Below are 26,525 nucleotides of genomic sequence, written 5' to 3' on the forward strand. Positions count from 1 at the left end.
TGGGTTAAAGTAAGGTATTTGAAGTGGTGAAAGGATATAATTTCAAAGCTTGTTTAAAGAAATACCTCTTTGTCTTGCAGGTACATGACGATTTGTGAGAAACGAGCTCCTCTTTTCTTCCAGTACTCCAATTCATCCTGGGGACCACTTGAGTCATTCTCTTTACGTAGCTGTTCACTCTCCATCAGAACCTAAGACATAGGAGAAAATAAATTGAAGGATACGGCTGTAAAAATACTGAGATATTGATACCATGAAGTCTATAGGTTTTTCTTGGATTGAGAGAGAATTCCTGGAAATGAAGATTAAGTCAATAGATCAGTCTTTTCTTCTTTTTCTTTGATACAAAAAAAAGAGGGGAAATTCAAGAGCGCAACATGCAAAAGGTCTTTTGGAAAAGCCGTTGTACAGTTCATAATGAGGTAGTTTTAGAATCTTTGAAAGTATACATATGAGAACTTAGTGTTCAAAATCCCCTTTAAAAGTATTAATTTAATTACTTAAAGCTTTAATAAGTGACTACAGCTGATATTTTAATCCTGCTTTAAAAGAAATCCAATTATAAAATGCCTCCATTGGTATAATAATCTACCTCTTGGACTTTCTTCATCCAATTGATGACCCTCTCTTCTAAAGCAGCTACTTGATCTTGATCCTTGGCCAAAACTTTTGCTTCATTAATAGAGTTTACACTTTCCATTAACACTAAGCCGTCATCAAAAATGTTCGGTTCATCGCAAACTTCTTCACAAACTGAACATAAAATCAAAGCTCGATTAAAAGTTCGAAGCATTGATACTATAGACAACAACATAAAACACACGTAAATCATGCCTTTAAAGAATATCCTTAAAAATGTCATTACAATTTACTGATATTTGAAAAAGCTATGGAAATTCCAGCAAGGTAAAGTCTTCATCATTGTTAATTTAAGTGCATTCTTGCATCAAAACAAAAAATCTGAGAATTAACTGAAATTAATTTTAAATGATGATATTTGAGGAATATACCTTTCAGTGCACTGCAAAAAGATCGTAGTCCTGGTAACAATTGATTTTTGAGCATTGGACAACTGCTTTCTTCATCCTCATCAAATGCAGGATGCGCCAAGGCCTCCATAAAAACACACTCCATAATGCGTTGGACTGACGTGACAAGACCAATTTGTGCTCCATCAATTATGCCGCAAAATAAATCCTGGACAAAAAAGCAGGAGGTATCATATTACCATCTCTTATCGCAGATGAAACTAGTAGATCCTGTACCTCGGTTTGCGACCTTATGTACTTCCTGTCATTCTTCATTTTTTATTTGGAGAACTAGACATAATTCTTTTAAAACTTCCGCATTTTTTTTCCTCCCCTGTTTGTTGGCAAAATATTCTGCAAACAGTTTTAGCTCTAAAATTAGCTTGTTCCTATTTGAAAAAATTTATTAGGAGCAGAAGTTCTAAAAAATTGCAATGAAAAAATATTATTTCCGCTTTGATCATCAATTATCATTCCTAAACTGAAACATTTTAGGGCTCCCTGATGAATTTTCTACAGTTCTCTCTCCACAGTAGGTCCGCATTTTTCGCCCGTAATCAGACATGGTAATTGATCTTTGCAAAGGTATTGTTCAATTCATTCCACTGCTCAACATATAAAATTTTCATGACTTATACCTTGTGAAATCCTTCCTCAGGAAGTTGCTTGCCAGTATTCAAACGGAACATGTAAATGGCAATGCCTGTCAGTTCAACTTGCCAGCCATCAGTCAAAAAAAGTTTCTTCTTCGGGTGGGCTGCGACTGCTGACCCCTGCAATTTGGGGAGCACTGAGGCTAGCCTGTTTGACTGAGATTTCGTCTGCAACAACAAAAAGTTGGAATTGAATTTGATTCGCGGAAGACCTGAACAGTATTTTGAAATGAAAAATTACCACAGTTACTCTCCTTTGATTGACCGCAGTGCTGTCAGGATAGAAAGGTAAAACCTTATAGGAATTGGATTCTCTGTCTCTTTCATATCAAGAATGACAAATTATGTTTCCTATAGTTTCTTAATTTTCTAAAGGGGTTGTAAATTTTAAATTGAGGAGAGAATCAGTACCTTTGTGTCAAGCAAAATTTTAAATTTAAATCCATAAAATGATCATGGCAAAGCGAGGCTCCAGAACATTGAACATGAGGTTCAGTGTTAAACAAAGAGTGATAAAACATTTTTGGGGGATAAAATATAATGATAGGTTGAAGGATAATCGATGATATTAAGAGATGCACCATCAGTAGTTACCTTCATTGTTCTGAGCAAGTCAAGTTTTGCATGAGCTAGGTACTGAAGTGCAGTAAGTGAACTATGTCTCAACTATTTGACCCTAACGATGAGAATGAACTAGGACTCTTCATGTTGGATCTGAGACATTAAGTATCCACAACAAACAACAGAGAAAACCGGGGGAATTCGTACCTAATAACCCATTTCATGCTAACAAAACAGGTTGTATTGCATGCCAATAGAGTTCTTGCCAAATAAGTTTACGCACTTCTAGACTGCTACAAAAGATCGTCTGTCATCACTGAATTAAATGCAAGAAGCAAGATGGTGGAGCTTTTGTCGCAGTCTAAAAAAGCGGAAACATATTATTGGCAAGGGCATAGACTCTACCAAAATACATGAGAATGTGAAGGGTACATAGGTACTTCACACCTGTCATCCGCTAGTTTGTAGGTACTTTGCTTAAAACTTACTTCAATGAGTGCTTTACGCAGATCTTGATGGGTATTAGATGACATGATTCAACTAAGTACTCAGGAGGAGGCGAGCTAAAGTCTATGAATTGTAGAGAGGAAATTTACGATAAGAAAAACAAATTTGAATGTTCTGCAGAAAGATGAAAGTGTGTAGCTTTACAAACCCAATTTTTCGAAGGTGGTACCAAAAACTATGACCTCCGAAGTACTCTATGCCTCCGAACAATGTGCTTGATTCAAATAACCGGGATGTAGTTTATTAAAAGAATGCAATGAGTACACATACAATAAAATACTGGGAAAGTGGAAAGTCGACCTACAACCCATCGCAGATAGATGCAATAAAATTAATTACTAAAGAAATAAATATAAACTATAATTTAAACTTGGACACCTGAAGGTGGTCCAAAACTTGAGCCGGGAACCCTGACCGGGTGACGGGAAACCCTGGAATCCGGGAAAAATTCCAGAAACATTAAATAACGAACATGTGCGTTGAGTCACCTGTAAAGTAGTAAGCAACAGTCTGCTTCCATCTGCTGTTAATTTCAGCTACCTGTATAAGTTAAGCGTGTGTAGCTATACCGGTTTCTGTATGGATAACAATGGGATAACCAGGAAAATCGACCATGCTTTTTTTTGTTTACACTCATTTACAGGAGTAAAAGTAAACAAAGCAATCTCTGCTCTCATTGGTTCCCGCCAATTTATAGTGCTGCTCCCTACAAAACTTATGAATTGACGCGCCAATTTTCAAAAAAGCGGGGAGTCCACAATGGCGCGCAAAATACGTACATAATGGTTTGAACGACATGGCAGCTCTCATGGCAGCGTTCATATTAAGCGGACTCAGTTTAATTAATTCATTCGATCAGATTAGTTGCGGAAGATCATCCATCCCTTTGATACTTTTATAAAATATATTTTTTGCGGTAGTTTATTTAAGAAAGAAAAAAATAGACCACATACCGTGTCTACAGGTGGTGGTGATTCACACTCCTCAACTTCCTGATAGAACCATAGTAACTTGTTCCTCATATGGGGTAGGAATAATTGATTTATCTCATCCAGCTGTTGTAATGTTATTGAATACAGGATTAGTGTAAATATTGTGTAAATCAAAAAAATGTTTCAATTTGCTGTTTGTTGATAGGAAAATAGAATGGGCCTGTTGCACCAATTTTTTTTATTGCTTTAATCGAAAGACCTAAGGCTCCTGATGTCACAGGAATTTTCCCGGAGTTTTTTGATCACCGGAAACCCCCAAAAAATCAACTTAAAAACGCCTCAGAATTTGGATTTTCAAAACGGTCGTTTCGGGTCCGCCATACTTGTGACGTGAAATGATATGACAGACCTGGTTTCTTCATCACTTACAATGTATTTTCCCGTAAGGAAATGGCAGCCGCTTTTCAAATGCAAATATCGAGTCAATCGCTAATTTTTTGATCAAAATTGAAAGCAGAAATGGATTCCTCGTACGTTTAAATGGTTAAAACCTTCATTAGATAAATAAGAACCGACGGGATAAACCCTATTTTTAAGGAAGACTGTAGTCAATGGGCGATTGTTTACATCTGCTTAGTGATAACAGACATGGACATTAGCTCAATATTTGGTCATTTTCATGAGTTTTTACTTGTTTGTCACTATTTGAAGGTAAGTTTATTTTGTAAATCAATTGTCTAGTGTCTTAGGATCATGTTAAAAGCTGTAAAGGTATACTTTGTTACTTATTAATTCAGAACACACTCCGGCAGTCCAACGCTCAAACCTGGATGTAGCGAGTCAGTTGTTATATCTTACTATTTCACCCTTTAATGCTTCACTGAAGACACCAAAATGATAGTATCAATCATTGATGATAAAAAAAAACTTACCTTTGACAATACTGATGAGATGAGGAGACCGGTATGTTTTAGCTGGAGGCAAGGAAAGTAGACGTAGGATCCTTCTTCGATTACCAGACTTTATCGATAAATTTTTCTGTATAGTGTTACATTTAAAACACACAGGATTTTAAAATAACATAAGTTTATAAAACGTGGGAACGTTCTGAATGATATTGAGATGTTTGTTGAAGAGTTAAGAATGATTTACACGCATTGAGAGAACATCCAGGGTTTGAGCGTTGGACTGCCGGAGTGTGTTCTGAATAAATAAGTAACAAAGTATACCTTTACAGCTTTTAACATGATCCTAAGACACTAGACAATTGATTTACAAAATAAACTTACCTTCAAATAGTGACAAACAAGTAAAAACTCATGAAAATGACCAAATATTGAGCTAATGTCCATGTCTGTTATCACTAAGCAGATGTAAACAATCGCCCATTGACTACAGTCTTCCTTAAAAATAGGGTTTATCCCGTCGGTTCTTATTTATCTAATGAAGGTTTTAACCATTTAAACGTACGAGGAATCCATTTCTGCTTTCAATTTTGATCAAAAAATTAGCGATTGACTCGATATTTGCATTTGAAAAGCGGCTGCCATTTCCTTACGGGAAAATACATTGTAAGTGATGAAGAAACCAGGTCTGTCATATCATTTCACGTCACAAGTAGTCACAAGCATAGAATCCACCAATCACAAGTATGGCGGTTGAAAAGCGACCGTTTTGAATGGGTCGGTTCCAAAAACAGCTTTCTTTTGAGTTTGAGAGGTCATTTCAAGGTTTTTTAATAGCGCCATCGTTCTTTTCGTGAAATTTGCCATAAGAATCAGGCATCAATTTGCAAATCCCCGCACCTTGCAACAGGCCCATTGAATTGGTATAGTTTAAAGAGTGACTCCACCAATTTGCAAGCGGTATGCGTGTTAAAATAATTTGCATCGACATAGTGAAGGTTTGATTGGCGTGGAGCGCCTTCAAACCTCGGTATACTCTCCACTTTGCTAGGAAGTTAGTTTAGTTGCCTATCGGAACTAAATCCAACGAAGGTCACTACTTGTTTTCTTTACACGCACCCGCGAGTCTGCTACTAGTATCATGCATTCAAGGTGGGAGGGAGGGTCTGTTTGAATTAAAATCATATTAATATGTACATCCTATCATGTATCTTTATTTCTGAACTTTTAAATTTTTTCTTTAACAAAAATAGATTGTATGACTCACCGGCAATTACGAATTGCCTGCGAAATACATACGGCTGCCCTTGGAGTACATTCATTATTTTTTCTCATATCATTAGGTAAATGGCTAAACCACATATCTCTGTTCGCTATATTGCAGATAGCGCGCTTAAAATGGAGCGATCCTGTTGCTTGAAACGGGTGCGACTGCGAGGACTAAACGGGGAAAATTATGGACAAACTAAACGGTCTCTCGTGAGATGCTGTTAGTTAATCTATTATTTAAACCTCTGCAACCACTTCTTCCACCAATAGGATTGCTCCATATTTCCTCTGTTGTCCTTGTCTATCGGTTTGTCGATCAATTTCAACGGTTGGCCAGCAGGATATTCCTAAAACTATCTACTTCAGCCTGAACTAGTAGATGAGAGAGGTTAATGATCGAAAAACGTACCATATTTCCATCGAACACGTGATCCATAATGTCGGATCGAGGAAGACCGGTGCCGTCCATGAGGAGCTGGAAGGTGAATTCCAGCCGGGGGTCCATCTCCCCCCTCCTCGCTTTTCGCTCGCATTCTTCTCGGCGTCTCTGTGAAAAGACCAAAAATGCAATGATAGTTGATTCAGAATTTCCTCCTAGGCGAGACCTACCAGCGGGCTGATTATTTAAAATGATAGACAAAGAAGACATCAGAAGTATGGAGCGATCCCATCGGTGGAAGAGGGTGGTTCTAATGGACAAAAGAGGTAGGTAATAGACTATAACTATAATGGCAACCCACGAGAGATCCTGTAGTTAGTCCATCATTTTCCCCCTTGGTCAATAACAACCACCCATATCAGCCAATAGGATCGCTCCATGTTCCCTATGTCTTCTCTATGTCTATCACTTTGTCTATCAATTTAAAAAATCATCCCTTTGGTGAGACCTTCCGAGAGTACCTAGCGAGAGTGTTGCAATGTCTGTACCACTTTTTGATTGGTCCTCCAGTTTTAGACTTTTCTTGGGGCTGTCAACGGCATGCAATGTACACAAACTCTATCATAATAATTTGCATTTTAGAGGAATAAATGAATAATTCCTACAGGAAAGGTGTATTTCTCGGCAAGAATATCCATTCAAACTTGTTCAGAGCTCGTTTTAGAATTTGGAAGTTTTTATTCTTCTTATTGCATCTTGAAGTTTACGTAAAGCTCTACAAAAGACCCCCCCGAGGGACTAAAAACTCGCAGATGACCAAATTTGTTTGCACTGAAAGTAGAAGTCCGGAAAAAAATCAATTTGCTGAAGTACCAAAAATTAATTTGCAAAAATTGCAACATAAATTTATTACCCAACATAATTAATTGCAAAATTAGGTGTGTGCGCTAGGTGGCGCCTTTGACGCGCCGAGGAATGCCACATCGGATAATAAGTGCGAGAGAGATAAACGACAAAACAGCGTATGGACTTATGGACCAAGATAAGTTGTCAGGCCTCGCTCCCCGTTAACCGCGAGCTGTGCTTTCAGGGGTTTCCATTCAATAGCAACTATAAGTGATCTTGCCATCACGAATTCGCACTGCCACTGCGGCAAAAATACGATGTTTCCACCAGAATTGCAAAGCATTCTTGCCGATTTAGCAACATAGTAGATACAAATTCAGGGATTACCTGTGAAATATGCATTAAAAGGGCCCAAAGATTTTAAACCAAAGATTTAAAGCTAAAAGTCAAACTACCCTTCACCCCAATTTCTTACAAAAATAATATTTTGCCTCGAGTTGGTCCAAAAGTCTCCACATTTCTTAGACATGGGCAAAGTAAAATTTTATTTTGATATACCGAAAGTTCGCGGCCAGGTATCTCAGAAATCTTGATTTTTCAGGAAAACGAAAGAAAACTGTCTCTATTTTTCTCCTTTTAAGGTACAGCAGGGGAAAAAATTCTTGAAGATTGTAAGGATAAGATGCTTCTTAAAGACTCTATCGGCATTTTGAATAATATTCCCGAATGTCTGGAGAAATGACCGAACAACTGAGATACGTGTTCTTAAAGCTAAGGGATAACACGGAATTCCGAGACACGTGGTTTGAATATTACCGTTCCAAATCTATTTGTTTGCCGATTTTGACTCAATGAAGACTTAAAAGAGAATTTAATAAGGACTGATTACGATTAGATACAGGTCCATACAAATACACACAAAAAAATATACAGACTTCAAATTAAGAAAAAGAAAAAAAAATCAATTGTCCAGCCGAAAATAGGGGAGGCGTAATCGGGCCTCATTTTTTTAATTTTCTCCAAAATCTGAACGACACCTCGTTGGCAGTATGGAGCGGAGCATTGCAAGTGTACGCACCGCGCCATCGTGCCTTCAATTTTGCAGATGCAACACGGACATCCATCAAGCACGAATAGTTGTATCTCTACGCCGTCTTTGTCAACACGCGTCGAGGTTGTTCCCTTACTTTTGAGATTTGAGAAGAGTTGGGGGGAGGGGGGGTTATTTGACTCAAAATGCAGTATGATGATAGATTCAGCGGGCCGATTACTGAAATTGATTTACAAAGCTGTAGACAAATAAGACAAAAGAGACATGGAGGGATCCTATTGGTGGAAGCAAGTGGTTGCAATGGACAAAGGAGGTAGGCAATAGACTAGACTAACGGCAATCCGAGAGAGATCCGATTGTTAGCCCATCATTTTCTCCCTTAGTCTATAGTAACCACCCATTTCAACCAATCGGACAGCTTCATACTCTCTGTATCTCTTTTTTCTGTAGCTTTGACTATCAAATTCAATGATGACCCCGCTGAAATGGAGCGCACGCCCAGTCTCCTCACCAGAGAGCACCAGTATGTTTGTAAAATTTGTAATTTAAAAATTTTATTACGATACAAAGTTATTTAAAATCTTGATTTGATATGTTCAAATATCAATTTCCGGATTAATTGCTTCTTCACGCCATATAGTAGCTCGTAAACTAATATGATTGTCCCTAATCATTGATTAACATTTTACCCATATGATTATTAAGAAATATTCAACCAAATTCTAAAATTCTTGTTTTCAAACGTGGGTTTTCAATGTCAATTTCTTGGCTACAGCTCCGGGAAAGTTCAATTGTTCATTAACTTTGATGACGATGCGACTGGTTGGAAAGGGACGAAAAATCAACGCTCCTCTGCAGTTGACTCCGGAGAAGGATTTCGATATGAAAAACATCAGTTCTATTTTTCACGGTATCTTGGTCGTGCATATAAATTTCTCCGCCCTCATTCCAAGGAAGTTCGAAAGCCATCATTAAGCTTGGAAACGACGCGACTGGTCAGAAAAAGACAGAAAACTCATATCCCCTCGCGAATAATTGCAAGAGAATATTTTGACGTGGAGAGTATCTAAATTTCTTCTTCACGATATTTTTGTAGCTACGTTTTATCGTTTTTTAAAGTTTATAATGCTTTAAAACGTGTCAAAAAGTTTCAACGTTTTGGTGTTTGACGCGGAAGAGTATTAATTCAAATATGTTTCACCTGTAACAAATCGCCGGTATCTTCTTCAGATTCATTGTCGCTGGATTCTTCATTCTTATTGTTATGATTGCCTTTGGATTTATGGATAAACATGGTCGATGTTCACGAATCTTCATTGAAAAATGATAAAACGCGCTCGTGTATGGAATTTCACTAATATAATGCTTAAAAACATACGTCAAGTATTTTCCCGTAAGTAACTCATTTTGAGCGCATTAGAATTACACCTGGATATAATTTCGGATAAAACAGGACACGATACATTTTTAGAATCGTCATCACAGAGCATCTGTAGAGATTTTTTTTTTTAAAAAAACAAAATAATCACATCCTAGGAAACCGCGCGGTTTGGAGGCGAAGTTGGAAAAAATTATCGATACATTTCCATAAATCTCACTTCGGCATGCATTTTTCGTCGTTCATAACTTATAATAGCACTAATCAGGACTTGCAAATCACTAGCAGGATGTCAAGATGAAATTCACAACGCGTAATCCTTCGATAAGACAAATAGCGCGCAACGCGTTAAAGTAAATTCCGCACTGAAAACCGCGAAAATGCCACGGAATTTTTTGTTCGAATGCAGGGAAAACCAGTGGCGTAACGGGCGCCCCCGCAGACCCTGCTATGCAGGGGGGCCCAGGCGCCTAGGGGGCCCTCGGCCGCCGGAATTTTTTTCTCACTTTCTTTGATGCTCAGCTTTGGTTTCAAACTTTGGGCCTTTACTTACCAAGATGGGGCTTCTTCCTCTGATTTTCATTGTTAGCTTGGGGTTTTTCATACTTTTCTTAGACTGTTCCTAACTTTTTGTTTGCTGGAGGGCCCATGCCTTCCCATGTCCACTCAATGATTCCTAAATCATTTTCTCTTATTTTGTCATTTTTCGTATTTCGGGTTTTGGGAGGCCCAAGAATCTAAAAGCCTTGGGGGCCCTTTGATTCTTGGGCCAGGGCTGAGCCCTCGCCTTCCTTTAGATCCTTGATCCTTTAGGGGCTCCATTTAATCGGGTACTTTTACGTTTTTTTTTTTTTTTTTTTTTTTTTTTTTTTTTTTTTTTTTTTTTTTTTAATTTATTTATTTGCGCAAACATGCAATTGAATGAAATTTCACCTCAGAACATAACGTAAAAGTAGGCTAAATCCTGCACATACCATACCTAAAGGAAAAAAGATATAAGCTACTGCCATTTTGATTTTTGGTGGTTATGGCAGATTTTCTCAAAAAATGTTCGTGCTGCGGGCCTAGACCATAAGAGAAAAACGGGAAGGGGTTAGGGAGGGAGAGGGAGGGAGGGGGGGAGAGGGGGGATAATTTTGGAATTTCATCGACATGGGGGGCCCCAAGAAAAAATTTTGCGGGGGGGCCCAGCGGAAGTCCGTTACGCCACTGGGGAAAACAATGGTTATCAGAAAAGTCAATCAGACCGAGTTCGACTCTTTAAAAAGACGTGGAATTTCCCGAATGAGAGGTTCTCGAGTATTCAGATACGTCGAACACATGGACGCTTACTTTGGGGTGAGGAAAAACTTGAATCGAGGGTACCTGGATTTAAAAAAAAAAATAAGTTTCCCTCTGCTGCAATTTCGTTAGTTGTGACAGTGTTTGACGAATTTCAAAAAATAGAAAGCTGAAATCCTCGAATTGATTTTGGTGTAGCTGCGATTTTTTTGGGGGACCGAAATTGACTGAATTATCTACGTCAATTTGCTCGCTATTTGCTCTCAAAATGTCCATCAAACTCGAAAAAGATAGGTTTTCAGTATGTTCTCTGAGCTATTGTCTTATTTAATGAAATCAAATTAGGAAGGACTAAAAAGTTTAGGATACCACGTCGGAAACTTAAATCAGTGAGGCTTCTCCCCCTCCCTCATAGGTCATCTGTAAAATGCTCCCAGCGATAAAATTTTCCCCCAAAGTTACACGGAGAATTTCAACACACTCAAATTGGCGTATTTCAGCCTATTTTGGTTCGACACAAATCGCACTTCTACGAGAATACTGATTCAAATTTCGATGCTAAAACTCCAAAACCACGTGTATCGATTTGTGATACACTGCAGACTTTCTGTCATAGTTTATTCTTTAAATGCAAAACTAGTCGACGTCACTTCTTAAAACCTTCCGTAATTTTTCTTCTCTGTACGAGGCAATAAAAAAATGAGACAGGAGTGGAGATTTTCAAACGCAGCAAACGAGATACCTACGTGGTTTGGGAGTTCACCGTCGACTTGTGGTATGAAAAACCTTGCGTTATACTATGTTGCGTTGTAAAAATCAGATGACATATTTAAAAACCAAAAGCCTTCTCTCCCGAGCCGAATTGAAATTTTCAAAATACACCACGCGCGAATCTACGTACACCGGGAACAAATTAGTTTGTCGAATCAACATCCTAGTTGCTAAAAAAAAAAAATAAATAAAAAAAATAAATAAAATTAAAAAAATGTGCGAAGAACTCTGAATATTTGTCTCGACAGCCCCTGCTTTTAATTCTATGTCCTGGGGATTAGCATGGACAAAGTTCAAGTCAAACGTTCAAAAATCGTAGCATATTTTTGGAACTACCAGGATGTCAACTCGACATTCTTATGTTTTTTGGTGTATTTCAGCTGATTTCAGTCCGACACAAAAACCAGTATAACACACCCAAATCTTTAAGAGAATTTCAGCTTTCCTTCCGTTCGAAGAGATACGAAATCGGTTACAAACTAGCGAGACTGCAGCACGGGGAACCTTATATTTTGACGGAATCAAGTAAGTAATACCTCGTAAACACTCGGGGTGGACGCGTCGCCGTGGCGTAGTTTTCCCGCGTCGAGGGTTTATCGCACGGATCAAGTTGGGTTCACGGAGGGAAAGTTTTCCGAAAGCGATTGAGACTCGACTGGGCCTTGAGTAATTTAATACTTGGGCCGGGCGGGGAACTGACAAATCAAGACCCGAGTCGGATCCCGGGGAACAGGCAGGTTATGTGTACAAGAACGCAACTCTGATTTGTCCCTATATGAGCTTTAGCACGCTAGCTCTAGCGCCTGTTCGTGCCAGCGTTCACGGCATCGTTTTCCTGTCAAAACGAAAAAAGGAAGAAGTGAAGCAAGAACTTATTATTCCGGGGCTCTTTGCCACGTCGACGTCACTCATTCAACATTGACCCATTCTGCCGTGCTAACGAAGAACGCCGTATGAACAGTCGTGAGTTGCCAAATTTCCTTTGGTAAAATGTTTATTTTTGAGGAAAGCTATGGATATCTTTCCGAGAAATTTTCAGAAAATTTAGATCTGATTGTGAACGAAACTATCTAAAAAATTAGAAAGAAAATATTTACACATTTTCCCAAAAATTAGTGATTTACTGAAAGAAATTTGGCAACGCCTGAAGGTTCATACGGCGTTTTTCCTTAGCACGGCAGCACTCCGTTCTCAGCGCTGCAACGCTGCCAAGCTAAGGGAAAACGCCGTGGGAGCTTTCAGACGTTGCCATTTTTCTCTTAATAAAAACCGATTTTACCGGGAAAATGGAGCTCTTGCGTGTGTGGGCAATTTGCGATTTAAGCTCTTATTATTTATTAAAATTTCGCGAAAAACGAAATGGTGCCTCTGATTTTCTTTGAAACAAACTCCATAACTCAAAAAAAGCTCTCAAAGTTAAGGGCCGGAATATAGGGAAAATGCGACGCTATCCTGAGAGCCCACCTCTATATCTAGTCAAACTCTCAAATGTAAAGATATGGTGAAAATACATCAACGGAATAGCCACTTTGTTCGAGGACTCCAAAACTGAAAACACGGCAATCCTGCCAGTGAATTTGCTCCCTATTTTTACATGGAGAGTTTGACGAAATGTAGAGGTGGACTTTCAGGATAGCGTGGGATATTCCCTCCATTACGGCCTCAACTTTGAGAGCTTTTTTTGAGTTTCGGAGTTTGTTTCGGAGAAAAGCGGTGGCACTATCGTGTTTCCCGCGAAATTTTACCGATAGGAAAGTAATTAAATTGTATGAATCCCCCATACATGCTAGAGCTCCATTATGGATGTTTTTAGTCAAATTTTCGTAGAGAATTTTGTTTTGCAATGTGATCTAAAATATCTGAATGCCAAGGAAAAATACACACAACTTTCTTCAAAAATAAATGCTTTATCTAGGGAAGTTTGGCAACATTCGAATGTTTACACGGCGTTCTTCTTCAGCACCGATCGGAGAGAACGCTTTATGAACTTGTCAATATTGCAATGTGGACCACCAGGGAAACTCGATTCTGTGAATTTCCGTTCAAGTTCATTGTTTTAGAGGAAACTAACCAAGAGTTTTCCTAGAAATTTTTTGGGAATTTTCTTCACTCATTCAAACATATTCACATATTTACAGAAAATTTTAAGGGAATATTTTGGTTAGATGTCTCTCTAAAAAATGAAACGTACTTTTTTAAAGTTTTTGAAACATTGCAATGCATTGTTCAATTCCGATTTTAACTCATACATTATATAAACGCAAACATAAAATAATGGGTAAACGAGGCTCAAATACATACAAATTCTTGGGAATTTTCGGTCCGTACCCCTTTATCAACCAAGAAACAAAAACTACAAATCATAAAGTCAATGAAAAATCGGAACCCTCTGACCCCCCCCCCCCCCCCTGTGGGTTTTGATTTTTTGTTAAAATCATATTTTGTGCTTTTGTCGATGAAAAAGTTCATTTGACATATCTGTCTTGTGTCTATGTCACGTTTTTTCGCAAGGTTTTGAATTCCCACTCTTGATTAATGGACAACCATTTAGCCATGGACTTCGTTTTCCGGAAGTGCCCAATCCACAAACACCCTGTACACACTTCTTCAAAGTGTCGAAGCCATTGAACTTGATACCGCATTAGATACGCATTGCGGAGTCCGAATATTTGCGCGCTTGATTTCCGCATTTAACGATGCCAAGCGTGCTTCAGAAACGTCAGTAATTTAAGACGGTTCAAAACCTCAGATTCTTCTTCATTTTCACGTGATACTGCATCACATACCTACTCCACGGTTCGAAATATGCGCGCTTGATTTCTGCAGTCAACGATTCTACCATAATGCCTCCATTCAGTTATTTTATCCAGTATTTTGGAACAGGTGAAAACTTGAAGGTTTCCTTCATTTTTGCATGATACCACATCACATACCTACTCCGGAGTATAGTTCCGCACTTGATCTCCACATTAAACGATGCGAGCTTAATGTCCGCATTCATAAACTCCTGTACTTCGAGACAGGTGCAAATATAAGTTCCCTCGTTTGCGGTGTTTAAAAATCTCCGCTCCATTTTAATTATCATGAAAGACAACAAATTAACATTTTTTCTTACAGATTTCCTGAGGTTTCTTCGCATCGAAAAGAAACATCACGGAAGTTTTCAAGAATTGACGTCTAGTATTTTTCCATTTAAGAAGTGAAGTATAAAAGGAAGTCTGCAACGTCGCAAACCGAGATGTGCGGTCAGGTAGTTTCATGGTCGACATGCGTTTCCGTCAAAGACGCACTATCACTTTTACATTATACTTACACTGGTACTGCCCTTTCTTTGTGTGAAGACTGTATGCAAATGCATTGACGCAACACTATTTACCAAACCTCGTATCTAGTTTTGTAGATTTCCTGTCAAATTTATTTATTTTGAAAGATGACTGATATTGCTATCGCATATAATTGCACATTATTTTTCCTGGTCTTCTGAGGAAATTTCTCTAACGTATTGTGCAAAGGTGTCTGATAAAACTCTCTCGAAAAAATTAATTAGGGAAGACAATTTTGAGGCACCGCTATCGAGGTACCTACCGAGTTTTCACCACCGATATTCCGCTACCACAGGCGATAGAAATATTGAAGGCGCTTTGATACAACTATTCGAGCCCAAAAGATGTGCGTGTTGCATGATCGATGAATTGTAGGCACCAGCGTTCTTATTAACAACTCTTAGATGCAATGACGTATTCGTGCTGACATTATGTTGTTGTGTCGCGTGTGCATTCGCGTTGGCTGTAACAAACCTAATATTTCAGGTGAGCCGTTTGAGGTAGCATCCCAGCGACACCAGCAAATAATGCAATTTGCGGCAATTACTGATAAGGATTCTCGAAATTCTTCTGCAAAAAACGTTTTGTACCCGATAATTTAACGTTATTTTACCTGTCACTTCCATATCGTTCATTAATTAAAAATTCTTAACTGTTTTTTTTATCTATCCTCCACTGAGAAAGAAAGAGGTGGGGGGGGGGGTTTGGCCACCGAATTGATGAGGGATTTCTATGATGGGAATAACTGTCAGGTATACCCCTGTGATGCTTTTTTACGCCATTCTCGAGGGCAGTGGAATTGATTAGTTTGAAAAGACCGATCTCTCTTTTTTCTTGAATAATATTTATTTTAAAATCTTGTAATTTCTACTGCAGTTCAACCTTTTTTATTTGATAACTCATAAAAATTGAAAAATCGTATAAACATACACTGGTAAAAAAAACCTCTTGGTTCCAGAGTGCAGTTTCTTGTCGCCGGATTTAAGAGTCTGGACTCTTGTTTCAATGCAAAATCCGCTTGAAACAAGAGTTCAAGACTCTTAAATCCGGCGACAAGAAACTGCACTCTTAAGTCAATGCACCGCGGGATTGGTCCAAAAGGTTTTTTTACCGGTGTAGTTTAATTCTAAAGTAGAGCGTCTCTTTGAGGGGAAGCTCCTAAAAAATCAAGGCCTGTAAAACCTCTGTCACTCTCATCTTCCTAGCCCTACATTCCAAAGGATACGAACTACAAATTCTAGCCCGGTTTAAAAACAACGTATGTTTCATTAGTTTCCCTATGCACATAAGTGTTTTTCCTGAAGAGCCAGCATTTATAATTACAAATTGCAAAATGCAGTCCAATTCGAAGGAAAGTTTTTTGAGAAAGGAGATAGGTATGCTACGTGGGGGAAAAAATTATTATTCGATCACCTCAATGAAGAAAACAATGGGGCTAATTTCTGATTCTAAATTGACAATATTTCTTGAATCGGTGGAGTAATATGGAAAATAAACAATAGGAAGTTCGTTGCCATCTGCAAATTGACAGTTGACGATTTGTGCATTGTAAAACTCACTTGGTTCTCGGCGTCTATTTTCTTGGTAGGTTTCCGTTTCCGTCGGTTAAAGTTGATGAAATGCTGGCTGATGGGGCGGACACCCGCGGGACTAGTCGGTTCCATAGAAAAAACTTGAAATAATCTTTATTTCATGAAATAATTGCCAGAGTTACCTCATCGATTCTGGGAGCACACTAACTCAGTTCAACTAATAAGGCGGACCGCAAGAAGAATGGAATCAATCGATTTTCACACACCAATAGTGACTGCGAGAATGAGCGCAAGCAGTAACATGAAAAAAAAGATGATTTCCTCAATATTCTCATCATGTGAGAGTGAAAGCTAGATCTAGTTCCTCAATTTTATACCACCCGCGTTACGAAGTGAGGATCAAATGAGGGGCTTAGGAGGTCAGGGCGCATAATTGCAGTTTTTGAAAAAATTGAGATATTCATAAACTCAACTCAAACTAGTTTGAAAGGAGGTATATTCTGTGAAAATTTCACGACTGAAATCCACTTTAAAGCATAATTTGAACTTCTCCTCCGCCATAAGGCTTCATGTAATTTTGAAACTTTAAAAATGTTTTCCTTGAAACACCAAAAACTGCACTTAAGCGCCTTGTTCTCTAAACCCTTCAAATGTCTTTAAAATAGCGACCTCCGACAGTCAAGTTACAAGACCCTTTTTTAAATTTGAAAAAAGAATTGTCCTGCTATCATCACATTCTCGAAGAATCATTGTTTACATCGAATATCGTTCCTGCAACATGGTAATGCATCGGTATCGCCAATATTTCATTTTTATTCTCCGGGGGAGGAGCGGGGAGCAGGAGGTTCCGCACTTGCCAGATTTGGATTCACAAATCACCGACTGAAGCTTCAGGTGTTATATATTTTAACGATGCATTCGACAAGACTTGAGTTGAAATGCCGCATCCTATGTCGAACATTATTTTAAGGGTTAACTTGAAAGTGATTGCGACAGTAAGCATGCATTTTATCACGGGGAAAAAATAGTAATTTTACCGCCTATCTATGCCACCTCACACAAATACTGAAAAACCAAAAAAAATGCACGCGATGAGAGAGAATCCGTCACTACTTTCACGTCTAAATCTCAAAGCTACCCGAAAATAAAAGCACAAGGCGAATTCTTTAACGCGGCTCCCGCCCTGGCTCTTTGACTAGCTTGAAGTTTACAGAACGTGAATAATAAGTGAGAAATTAGTTCTCAAGGGGAGCCGAAACCTCCGTTTCACCCGTCCTAAATCGTCGCCCCTCCGACGTAAGGGCGTATCCCGCTTTCCGCATGAGCCACAGAAAGCGCGGATTTATACGTAAAACAGGGCTCACGTGGAAAATGAGATATGCGCTTACGTCAGATGAGCGACGAAACCACCGAGACGCAAACACATTTCGATCCAGCGGTTAAGCCGGATTGCCACATAGGCTAATTTACTGGGAGTCACTCTCCGTAATTCCAGCGGCGAATAATCGATTTTCGATTATTCCCCGTTTGAAGTACGGCGAGGAATCGATTATTGAGTTGTTCGATGCGAACACCCTGTTTATCGATCCTTCTTCATTGGTTTAAATGGCAGAGCAATCGATAAATCACAAAGCATGCCACGCCACCGCGTACTACCCTGCTGAAAGAGAGTATACAGAATTGGTGCGGCTGAAGGAGGAAAGTGATTATCTCTCTTGCAACGTTTGAATATCTCCGATTTTGCTTTATTTTTTCTAAAGGAAACCATTTAAAATAAGTCCTTAAAATTGTTTTGGAATATTTTTGAATGAGAGACAAAAATCGCAAAAAAACATCAAGAAACAGTATGGCTTTTTCTAAAATAAAATAAAATAAAATAATAAAATAAATAAACAAGTAAATAAATACATTGGGAAATTGTTGCAATGCTTACCATCAAAGATACGCATTTTGCAACTTTTTTTCTCTTTTTTTTCTTTTTTTTCAGTAAGTATTAGGCACTATTTATGATGATTTTTCTTCGACATTTATCTCTCAAAGCTGTTAAGAGATTTGTAGCATGGACGGGGGCTTGTTAGCTACTGGTACCTTTATCGGGGAAACAGATGTTTACCGTGCACGGCGCTTTAAATATTAGGTAAAGTATTATTTTTAGTATTTTGTGAGTATTATTTTTAAGCAAGTATGAATTGAACGAACAGTATTCCTCACAAAAATTGGCATTTTAACGCGTGAAAAACGAGGACAAATCGTTGTTTTTTGGACGTAAGGGTGTACCTCAATTTCCACGTGAGCATGCATTTCGTATAATTCTACGCCCTTCGGGATCTCACGTGGAGATAGAGATACGCCTTCACGTCAGAAAAACGAAGAAAAAGCTAGCTCTAGTCGATTTGCCGTGATGAAGGCGTCCTTAAATTACGTAATGCGTGATTTTTCAAATTTTTTTGACACCCACCCTCACCTTGGGTCGCGATCGTAACCCCAAACCACGACCCTTGGTCGTGCTGCTGGCCCAAGCACCCCTAAAATGATTACCTACGTAACACTAGGCTCGACGACCCCCCCCCCCCCTTCTTTAAAAAAAACTCGAGATAAGTTTTTTTTACAGAAAATTCGAAGAGGGCAAAACTCCTCACAGCCAGAAAGCTCTGTTGTCTTCGAAGAATAGCAAATTTACTGTCATACTTTAACAATATAACTTTAGATTAAGAACCGCTCGGAAAATACGGAATCCTAAACTCAGGATTTTTCGACCCTCCTCCCCCCTCCTTCATCTTCTCGTGACGCTTTGTTCTACATCATCGAATACTCCATTTTTATTACTTGACTTGTAAATGGTTAAACGGTGACACGAACCGTGCACAACGGGTTGGTTTCTTTCCACACAATGAAGTCAAATCAGTCTGCAAAGCAAAATAAAATCTGACAAAATGGGAAATAAAGTTCAAGTGAACGATATCTATAAGTAGATTCAAACGTCGGTTATTTATTTAATCAAAGAGCAGATAGATGAATTTGTGTTATTCGAATGGACAACTGGACAACTATTCGTGCGCTCAGTGGCATGTTCGTTGCCTAGCCGGTGAAATTGAAGGGGAAATTCACGTCGACGCTATCTCCTAATAATAATCCCTATAGTTCATAGCTTGCAGAGAAACGATTGTGTGTTTCTCGAACACACGAATGTGTAAAATAGCTAATCCTATATTTCAAGAGAAGGAATGAGTCACTTTAAAATATAGAAGTAGTAAAGAATGCTATTGCTAAATGGATCGGACTTGGTCAGAAAAACATGAAGTATTGATAGTGATTTTAAACACTATTGGCACAGAAAAGAAATCCATCCTCACAACGTTCACGGTCTACCAAATTGCACGGGCATTCGAATCAATAAGAACATCATCTTATTCTATGCAGAGAATAACAGTGTCGTCGAGCTCAATTTATTTCCTTGCTCGCAAGAAACTGCACGCGATGGATGGAAGAATAATCTTGTCTTAGTATTAGGATCCGGGTGTCGTCTCTACTCTATCGTTAGGGATCTCCATTTCTACGTGAGTCCTGCCGCCTGCGGGCCGATTATTGAAATTGATAGACAAAGCTATAGACAAAAAATACATAAGGAGTACGGAGCGATCCCATCGGTGGAAGCGGGTGGTTCTAATGGACAAAGGAGGTAGGTAATAGACTAACTAACGGCAGCCCACGAGAGATCCTGTAGTTAGTCCATCATTTTCCTCCTTGGTCAAAACAACCATGCACCCTTATCAGCCAAGGGCTGCTCCATATGTTCCCTTCATTCAACACACAAAATTTGGTTTTTTGGCGAGATTATGTCCAGCCAAGAGAGTTTTATCTTGACTACTGTCAAACTGACCCGACTATCTCTTCAGCGGGCCGATTATTGAAGTTGATAGACAAAGCTATAGACAAATAAGACAAAAAAGATATGGAGGGATCCTCTTTGTGGAAGCGGATGGTTAAAATAGACGAAGAAGGTAGGTAATAGACTAACTAACGGCAACCCACTAGAGACCCTATAGTTAACCCATTGTTTTCCCCCATAGTCTATAGAAACCACCCACTTCAACCAATAGGATAGCCCCATACTCCTTGTGTCTTCTTCTTCTATCGCTTTTTCTATCAAATTCAATAATCAGCCTGCTGGATTGCATGCGATTACACGGCCGATAGGGCTCAACACAAAAATCAGTCACGCCCCTACGTCCGATTGTACCAGTGATACCAGCAATTTGTACATGCGGTGGTTGAAAGGATATCCAAGCTGACATGAGGCACCATAGTAAGGAAGCCACTATTTTATGCGTCTTATTTCCACTCGGGTTTCTCCTGTTTTTGGCTCACGAATTTGAAGATGACCCGATATAATAATTGCGCAAAGGAAGTTTGGAATTTATAATGAGGGAAATTGAGGAATGGGCGCATTCCTGTGCTGCTTTTCATACGCGTATCGATAGGAATAGGAGATTTTCGTCACATTTTAAACTGAAGCCATTCTCTATTTTTTATGGCTTTCGAAATAGAGCGGCAACAATGAAACTAGGCAAACAGAAGTCTGACAACGGTTGCTATGGACCCCAAACAACTACATTACCCAATACCCATCCTCAGGCGCAATCATAGGATAACTTCGATATTTTTTAGCTGATTTTTAGAGATTAATTGATTTGTGTAGAGTATATATCAATTATATCATACCTTATGAAATAGTTCTATGAAAATAGAGGAGCGATTGGGAAATAGTAGGTACGGGCACATACTAGTAGACATATAGGAGAATATATGCATAAAATTATCTGTCCCGTCTTTTTTATAGGCGTTCATCTCTAAAAAAATTAGTTTCAATGCAATTTTTTAATTTATGTAAGACTTTATTCTAGGTACCTATTTCCCTTCCCCTACGTGTGCTAAACCCATCAAAGTAACTCCGGACTTTCATCGACCAAAGATCTTACATAATATAAACGAGTTTTGACTACAAGGGACATGTCCAGGACATAGTTAGTAAAATAAAATTTTAGTAAATAAAAATTTATATATCGATGGCCAAAGTGTGAAACCACGTATCTATGTTTGCAACGTTGCAGACTTCCTGTCATTTTTTTTTTTTTTGGTGTGCAAAACTATCCAATGTAATTTCTCAAAAACTACCTTGAATTTTCCTCTGTGTGGCAGAGTTTCCCGTAAAAATTTCAAGCTATAATTGAGGACACCGCACCAAGAACAGCCTATAACTTGGAACCGCGTTTTGAGAAAAACGCATTTAAAATTTCGTTTTTTATGTACTGCGCAGACTTTTCTACGCAGGTACCCTGTTTTGGTGTTTTTGGGTGACCTAACCCTTCTATTGAAGGATCTCAGGTAGATTTTGCGATACATTTTGGGTTTACACTCTAATATATTTAATTTAAAAAAGCGGTTATTATAGGCCATTATTACACCCAACAGTCATTTTGGGGGCAAAATGAAGTATAAATCATTTTAATCACGCATGATTATACGCATAAATGATACTCATTTGCTGAATACACTTCTGGCTGGAGCGCATTTTAGCTATGCATTCACCACTGCAAAAATGTCACAGGAAATCGACAAAGCCAGCGTGTATCAGGCTATTTCGATTGTAATCTTCCGTCGCATTTCGAAGGCGCAATGATACAACTATTTGAACTCTCCGGAATGCGGGAGGTATCACGCCGCATTTGAAGGCGTTTTCAAAACAGCCAAGTTCCGATATCTGGATTATCGTTTTGCATAGTTCATATTCTTTTGTTTTCATTTCCAACCATTTGTTTGTTTTCAATCCTCCTATAAAAACTACTTATTTGCTGAATACACTTCTGGCTGGAGCGCACTTCAGCTATGCATTCACCCCTGCAAAAGTGTCACAGGAAATCGACAAAGCCAGCGTGTATAAGGATATTTTGATTGTAATCTTCCGTCGCATTTCTAAGGCGCAATAATACAACTATGAACTCCCCGGAATGCGTGAGGTATCACGTCGCATTTGAAGTTGTTTTCAAAACAGCCAAGTTCCGATACCCGGATTATCGTTTTGCATAGTTCATATTCTTTTGTTATATTCCGTAGCACTTGTTTATTTTTAATCCTCGTATAAAAACCACCCATTTGCTAAATACAATTCTAGCTGGAGGGCACTTCAGCTATGCATTCACCACTGCAAAAGTGTCAAAGGAAATCGACAGGCCCATCGTGCATGAAGGCTTTTTCAATTGAGGACACCGCAGCAAGAACATCCTATAACTTGGAACCGCGTTTTGTTTTTGATGTACCGCGCAGACTTTTCTATGCAGGTACCCTGTTTTGGTGTTTTTGGGTGACCTAACCCTTCTATTGAAGGATGCCGGGTAGATTTTGCGGTACATTTTGAGTTTACACTATAATATATTTAATTTAAAAAAGCGGGTTTTAGGCCATTATTACGCCCAATAGTCATTTTGGTGGCAATATGAAGTATAAATCATTTTAATCACGCATGATTAACGCAAAATGAAAGGATATCTATAGTGAGTAAAGAAAGGGGTAACTAGCACCTTATCGTCCCTTAAGTTTATAGGCCCGCTTATAGGTCATTCTTGCACCCATCGATCCAGTGGCCTGACTTAACTCGGAAAAAAGGCTTTTCGACCTCGAGCCGTTACCTATCGATATTCTATCGCTACCACAGCATAGTCCAGGGTACGTAGAATCCGAAAAGCAGATGAGCGTAATAACGACCTATACGCCTATAGGCTGTTCTTGGTGCGGTGTCCTCAATTTTGGCTTATCGTTTCTCTTGAAAAAAATAAAATAGTAGCGAAAATTTTGAAACGCTGCAGTCTCGCCGTGTTCCGCACTTTGACCATCGATACATCGATTTATTCTCGTTGGTATAGCATTGAAAGAGGTCATGAAATTCTGTACTTCCTTGATCCAGCGGACCTAACTCGGACCTTTCTTGTACCGAGACATTATCCCCTTCTTAACGAGACTTAAAAAATTTTGAAACCACTTGAGACTCAAGTCTTTTTTGTCTGAACCACATATAGGGACTCAAAGCTTTATTTTGCGAAGTGCCTGCAAATCGTTGGGCTTTGGCCTACTCATTGCCTCCTTCGCTCTGTTCGCGAGAAAAGTGCAGAAATGGGTAGGGAGGGGGAGAGAGGGAGAGAAAGGGGGGTGAGAAAGCGGGAAAACTGCCTCGCATCAAGCCGGTGCACGCAGCGCGCGGTGCACGTTGGTACCAAACCCGATTCAACCGGCGCGGCGCACACTGGACCATGTCAGAATCTGGAAACTTTTTTCAAGAGTTACGTTCAAGAGGAGTTCCATTGATTTCTTTCTGAAATTTAATTTCAGGAACACTCAATAAAATTGAATTTTTGACGAAATAAGCATTAAAATTTGAAATTATAGTCAAAAATTTCATGTCCGACCTCTTATATCAGCCCGTTCCAATGCGCGGCGGCATTTCAATTCCGTTCAGACCGTTTGCAGCGTGCAATGACGTTTGGACTTCGAACTGCACTAAGGTTCATAGCCGCGGCTTCATTTCAGCCAAATATCTAAGGGAAAGGGGCTCCAAAAGTTGTTTGGAGAAGGTAAATTAAATTAGCTTGGATGGGAGACATCAAAGAATCTCCAAAAATGCCTTCACTGGAAAAAAAACACATTGGATCTAGAGTCCAGACTCTTGAAAACATTGACAAGAAAAAATACTCTTGATTCAATCAGATTTTTGCTTAAATCAAAAGGAAATCCGCTCAAATTAAGAGGCTTGGTTCTTGATTTAGGCTAAAATCCGATTGAATCAAGAGTATTTTTTCTTGTCGATGTTTTTAAGAGTCTGGGATCTTGATCCAGTGTGTTTTTTCCAGTGTTGGAATTGATTAAAATTTGCCGAAAAGTGCCCTAAAATATGATCAAATTTGTGAAAACAAAGGAGTCGTTGCCCCTGTGCTCTCTCCAAATGACGCCCTTGAGATTTTACGATAACGAACCGAGAGTAACTGCTGATTTTGAAGTTATTCGTGTTCATAAGTTGACAAATAGAATCGTTCCGAAGTATATCTAAGGCAAAACATGCTTATTGAATGGAAATCAGCAACGAAATCAACCTTTGGGTCAGATTTCAGTTGTTTTTCATTACGAAATGAGAATTTTTCACGAATTTACAGCAATATCGCAATGCTCCTGGTTACTTTTTGCAAAATCCAGTTCTTACGTTGGAGGGGTTCTTTGGGGTCCCTGATCAGAAATATCACATCAACTAGGTAACTACCATAACACACTACTGATTATTATCTAGAAGCAACATTCACGATGACGGGATGAAGAGTATTTTAACAGAGGATCCTCTTCATATCAATAATGAAATATGTATATCATCATCATATCCTTGTGATTACTTAATTGAACTTTCAGACTTAAATTGATAAAAATTAAACTACTTAGATGACATGAAAATGAAATTTTGAAGTGGTACAATAAAGTGCCTTATCAAATTATAAAATCGTATAATTTAGGATTTAAATTATCTATACGTTTTTATTAAAATGGAAATTAAATTTTATTATTCATTTTCGATCTTCGACATTATTGTAACTTTAGTTTAAAGTTTTCTCTCCCTCGGGTGATTCACAGTGGCTAAGTCGCCGGTGCGCATCAGTCAGTCCCCAAATAATGTAACGAGCATCCAAGAGATTGATGTAACGAGTTACGAGCGCCTTCAATTTCTGTGAATACCACACTCATACTTGTGTTGAAATATTTGTATTCAATGTGCCGCGCCGTGCATCCCGACGAGAGCATTACATGAACACAACAGATAAATTGAACATTTTGAAAATCAACTCTTAGGAGGGAAGTATTGAAGTTCACAGGCGAGAAGGAGGGGAGGAGGGCTCAATAAATTTTTGTGTTGAACTAATTTCAGTGTGTGTTCTATTATAATGGAGTGGAGCTCCGCAACTTTTCTGCATTATCCTTGGATTGTTGATGAAAATAAAAGCATGACAACATGAAATGATACGAGAAAGAGAATATTAATAAACGCAAATTACAATGTGGAAGGTTACAGATAAATAAAATTTAACTTGCAACGAAGAAGCTATCTTACTTAAACTGAAATTTGTAATTTACTCCTAGTTCTTTAGTCAAGCATTTTATTTATCATCTTGACGCCTAATAGTTTAAATTTTAAAAATCAATGAAGTTTCTTGCTTTTCAAACTAACCACAAAGATTATCAGGATGATACTTTTTCAATATTTGAAGAGGGTCAACTCCTCTTTCTTCTGGAGAATTCACTCATTTGACTTTGTAAAGGTTTCCTCTCTTTTAATAAATTATCAGTTACGTATAGGTAATATAGTAGTTATTTCTAACGCATGTATGATATTTTTTTAAAAGTATACTTACTTTCGATTATCGGTGGTTTTGGCTAATATTAGAGACTGATAATTTTTCTGATATTTTATTGCGTCAGAGAGTATGTCTGTCAGTTTGCACTGTCGATTTTCTCATTCTTAAACTGTTCCAGATTTTGGCATTAGAGTAAGTATTCTAGGTCGATGAGATAGAAAATTTTCAGCCAAGTAACTAAGACCTTTTTTTGATCGGGGTACAGAAATTTGTGAAGATAACGCTAGCTTTATACCCACATCAATTGAAGCCGTTTTTTAACATTTTTGGAACAGAAAATTGCGTCTTCAATTCCAGGTAGTCGCAATATGGGAGGTTGGGCACCACTCATAATCGAATAGTGATCTCTCGAGCGCCTTCCATAAATGATGACAAATATCGAATGGCCACACTCAAAAAAACCTAATTATATCCGATTGCAACGTTGAACACCTCCGCTCATGATTCATTTGTATTTAATTATTCGGTTCAAAAACTAAACAACAGTTTTTCTTAGAATTGTCTGATAATTCTCTTAAATTAAATCAAATATATATTTTCATAAAATTTTGAAGCGATACTTTGGTTATTGCATTTTTTTCAAACAACACAAAATTCAGAAGGGTCCGAGATAGATACATGGATATTTTTCCTGAAATATTATAATAAAAACGGGGGAGAAAA

General features: G+C 38.5%; 1 protein-coding gene across 1 annotated transcript in view; it reads right to left on the reverse strand.

Annotated features, from left to right (window-relative positions):
• LOC140224095 (dynein axonemal heavy chain 5-like) overlaps positions 1-16,938 on the reverse strand; it is a 25,791-nt gene extending 8,853 nt beyond the window's left edge. Inside the window, exons 1-7 of the mRNA XM_072297325.1 lie at positions 16,444-16,938; positions 6,265-6,402; positions 3,703-3,804; positions 1,667-1,849; positions 1,011-1,197; positions 593-753; positions 66-191 (exon numbers count right to left, since the gene is read on the reverse strand). Coding sequence (XP_072153426.1) covers positions 66-191; positions 593-753; positions 1,011-1,197; positions 1,667-1,849; positions 3,703-3,804; positions 6,265-6,402; positions 16,444-16,548 — 1,002 coding nt within the window. The 5' untranslated portion in view covers positions 16,549-16,938. The remainder of the gene's footprint in view (positions 1-65; positions 192-592; positions 754-1,010; positions 1,198-1,666; positions 1,850-3,702; positions 3,805-6,264; positions 6,403-16,443) is intronic.
• Between the last annotated feature and the right edge of the window lie 9,587 nt (positions 16,939-26,525).

The sequence above is a fragment of the Bemisia tabaci genome, chromosome 2 (genome assembly GCF_918797505.1).
Source record: "Bemisia tabaci chromosome 2, PGI_BMITA_v3".
Taxonomy (NCBI): Eukaryota; Metazoa; Arthropoda; class Insecta; order Hemiptera; family Aleyrodidae; genus Bemisia; species Bemisia tabaci.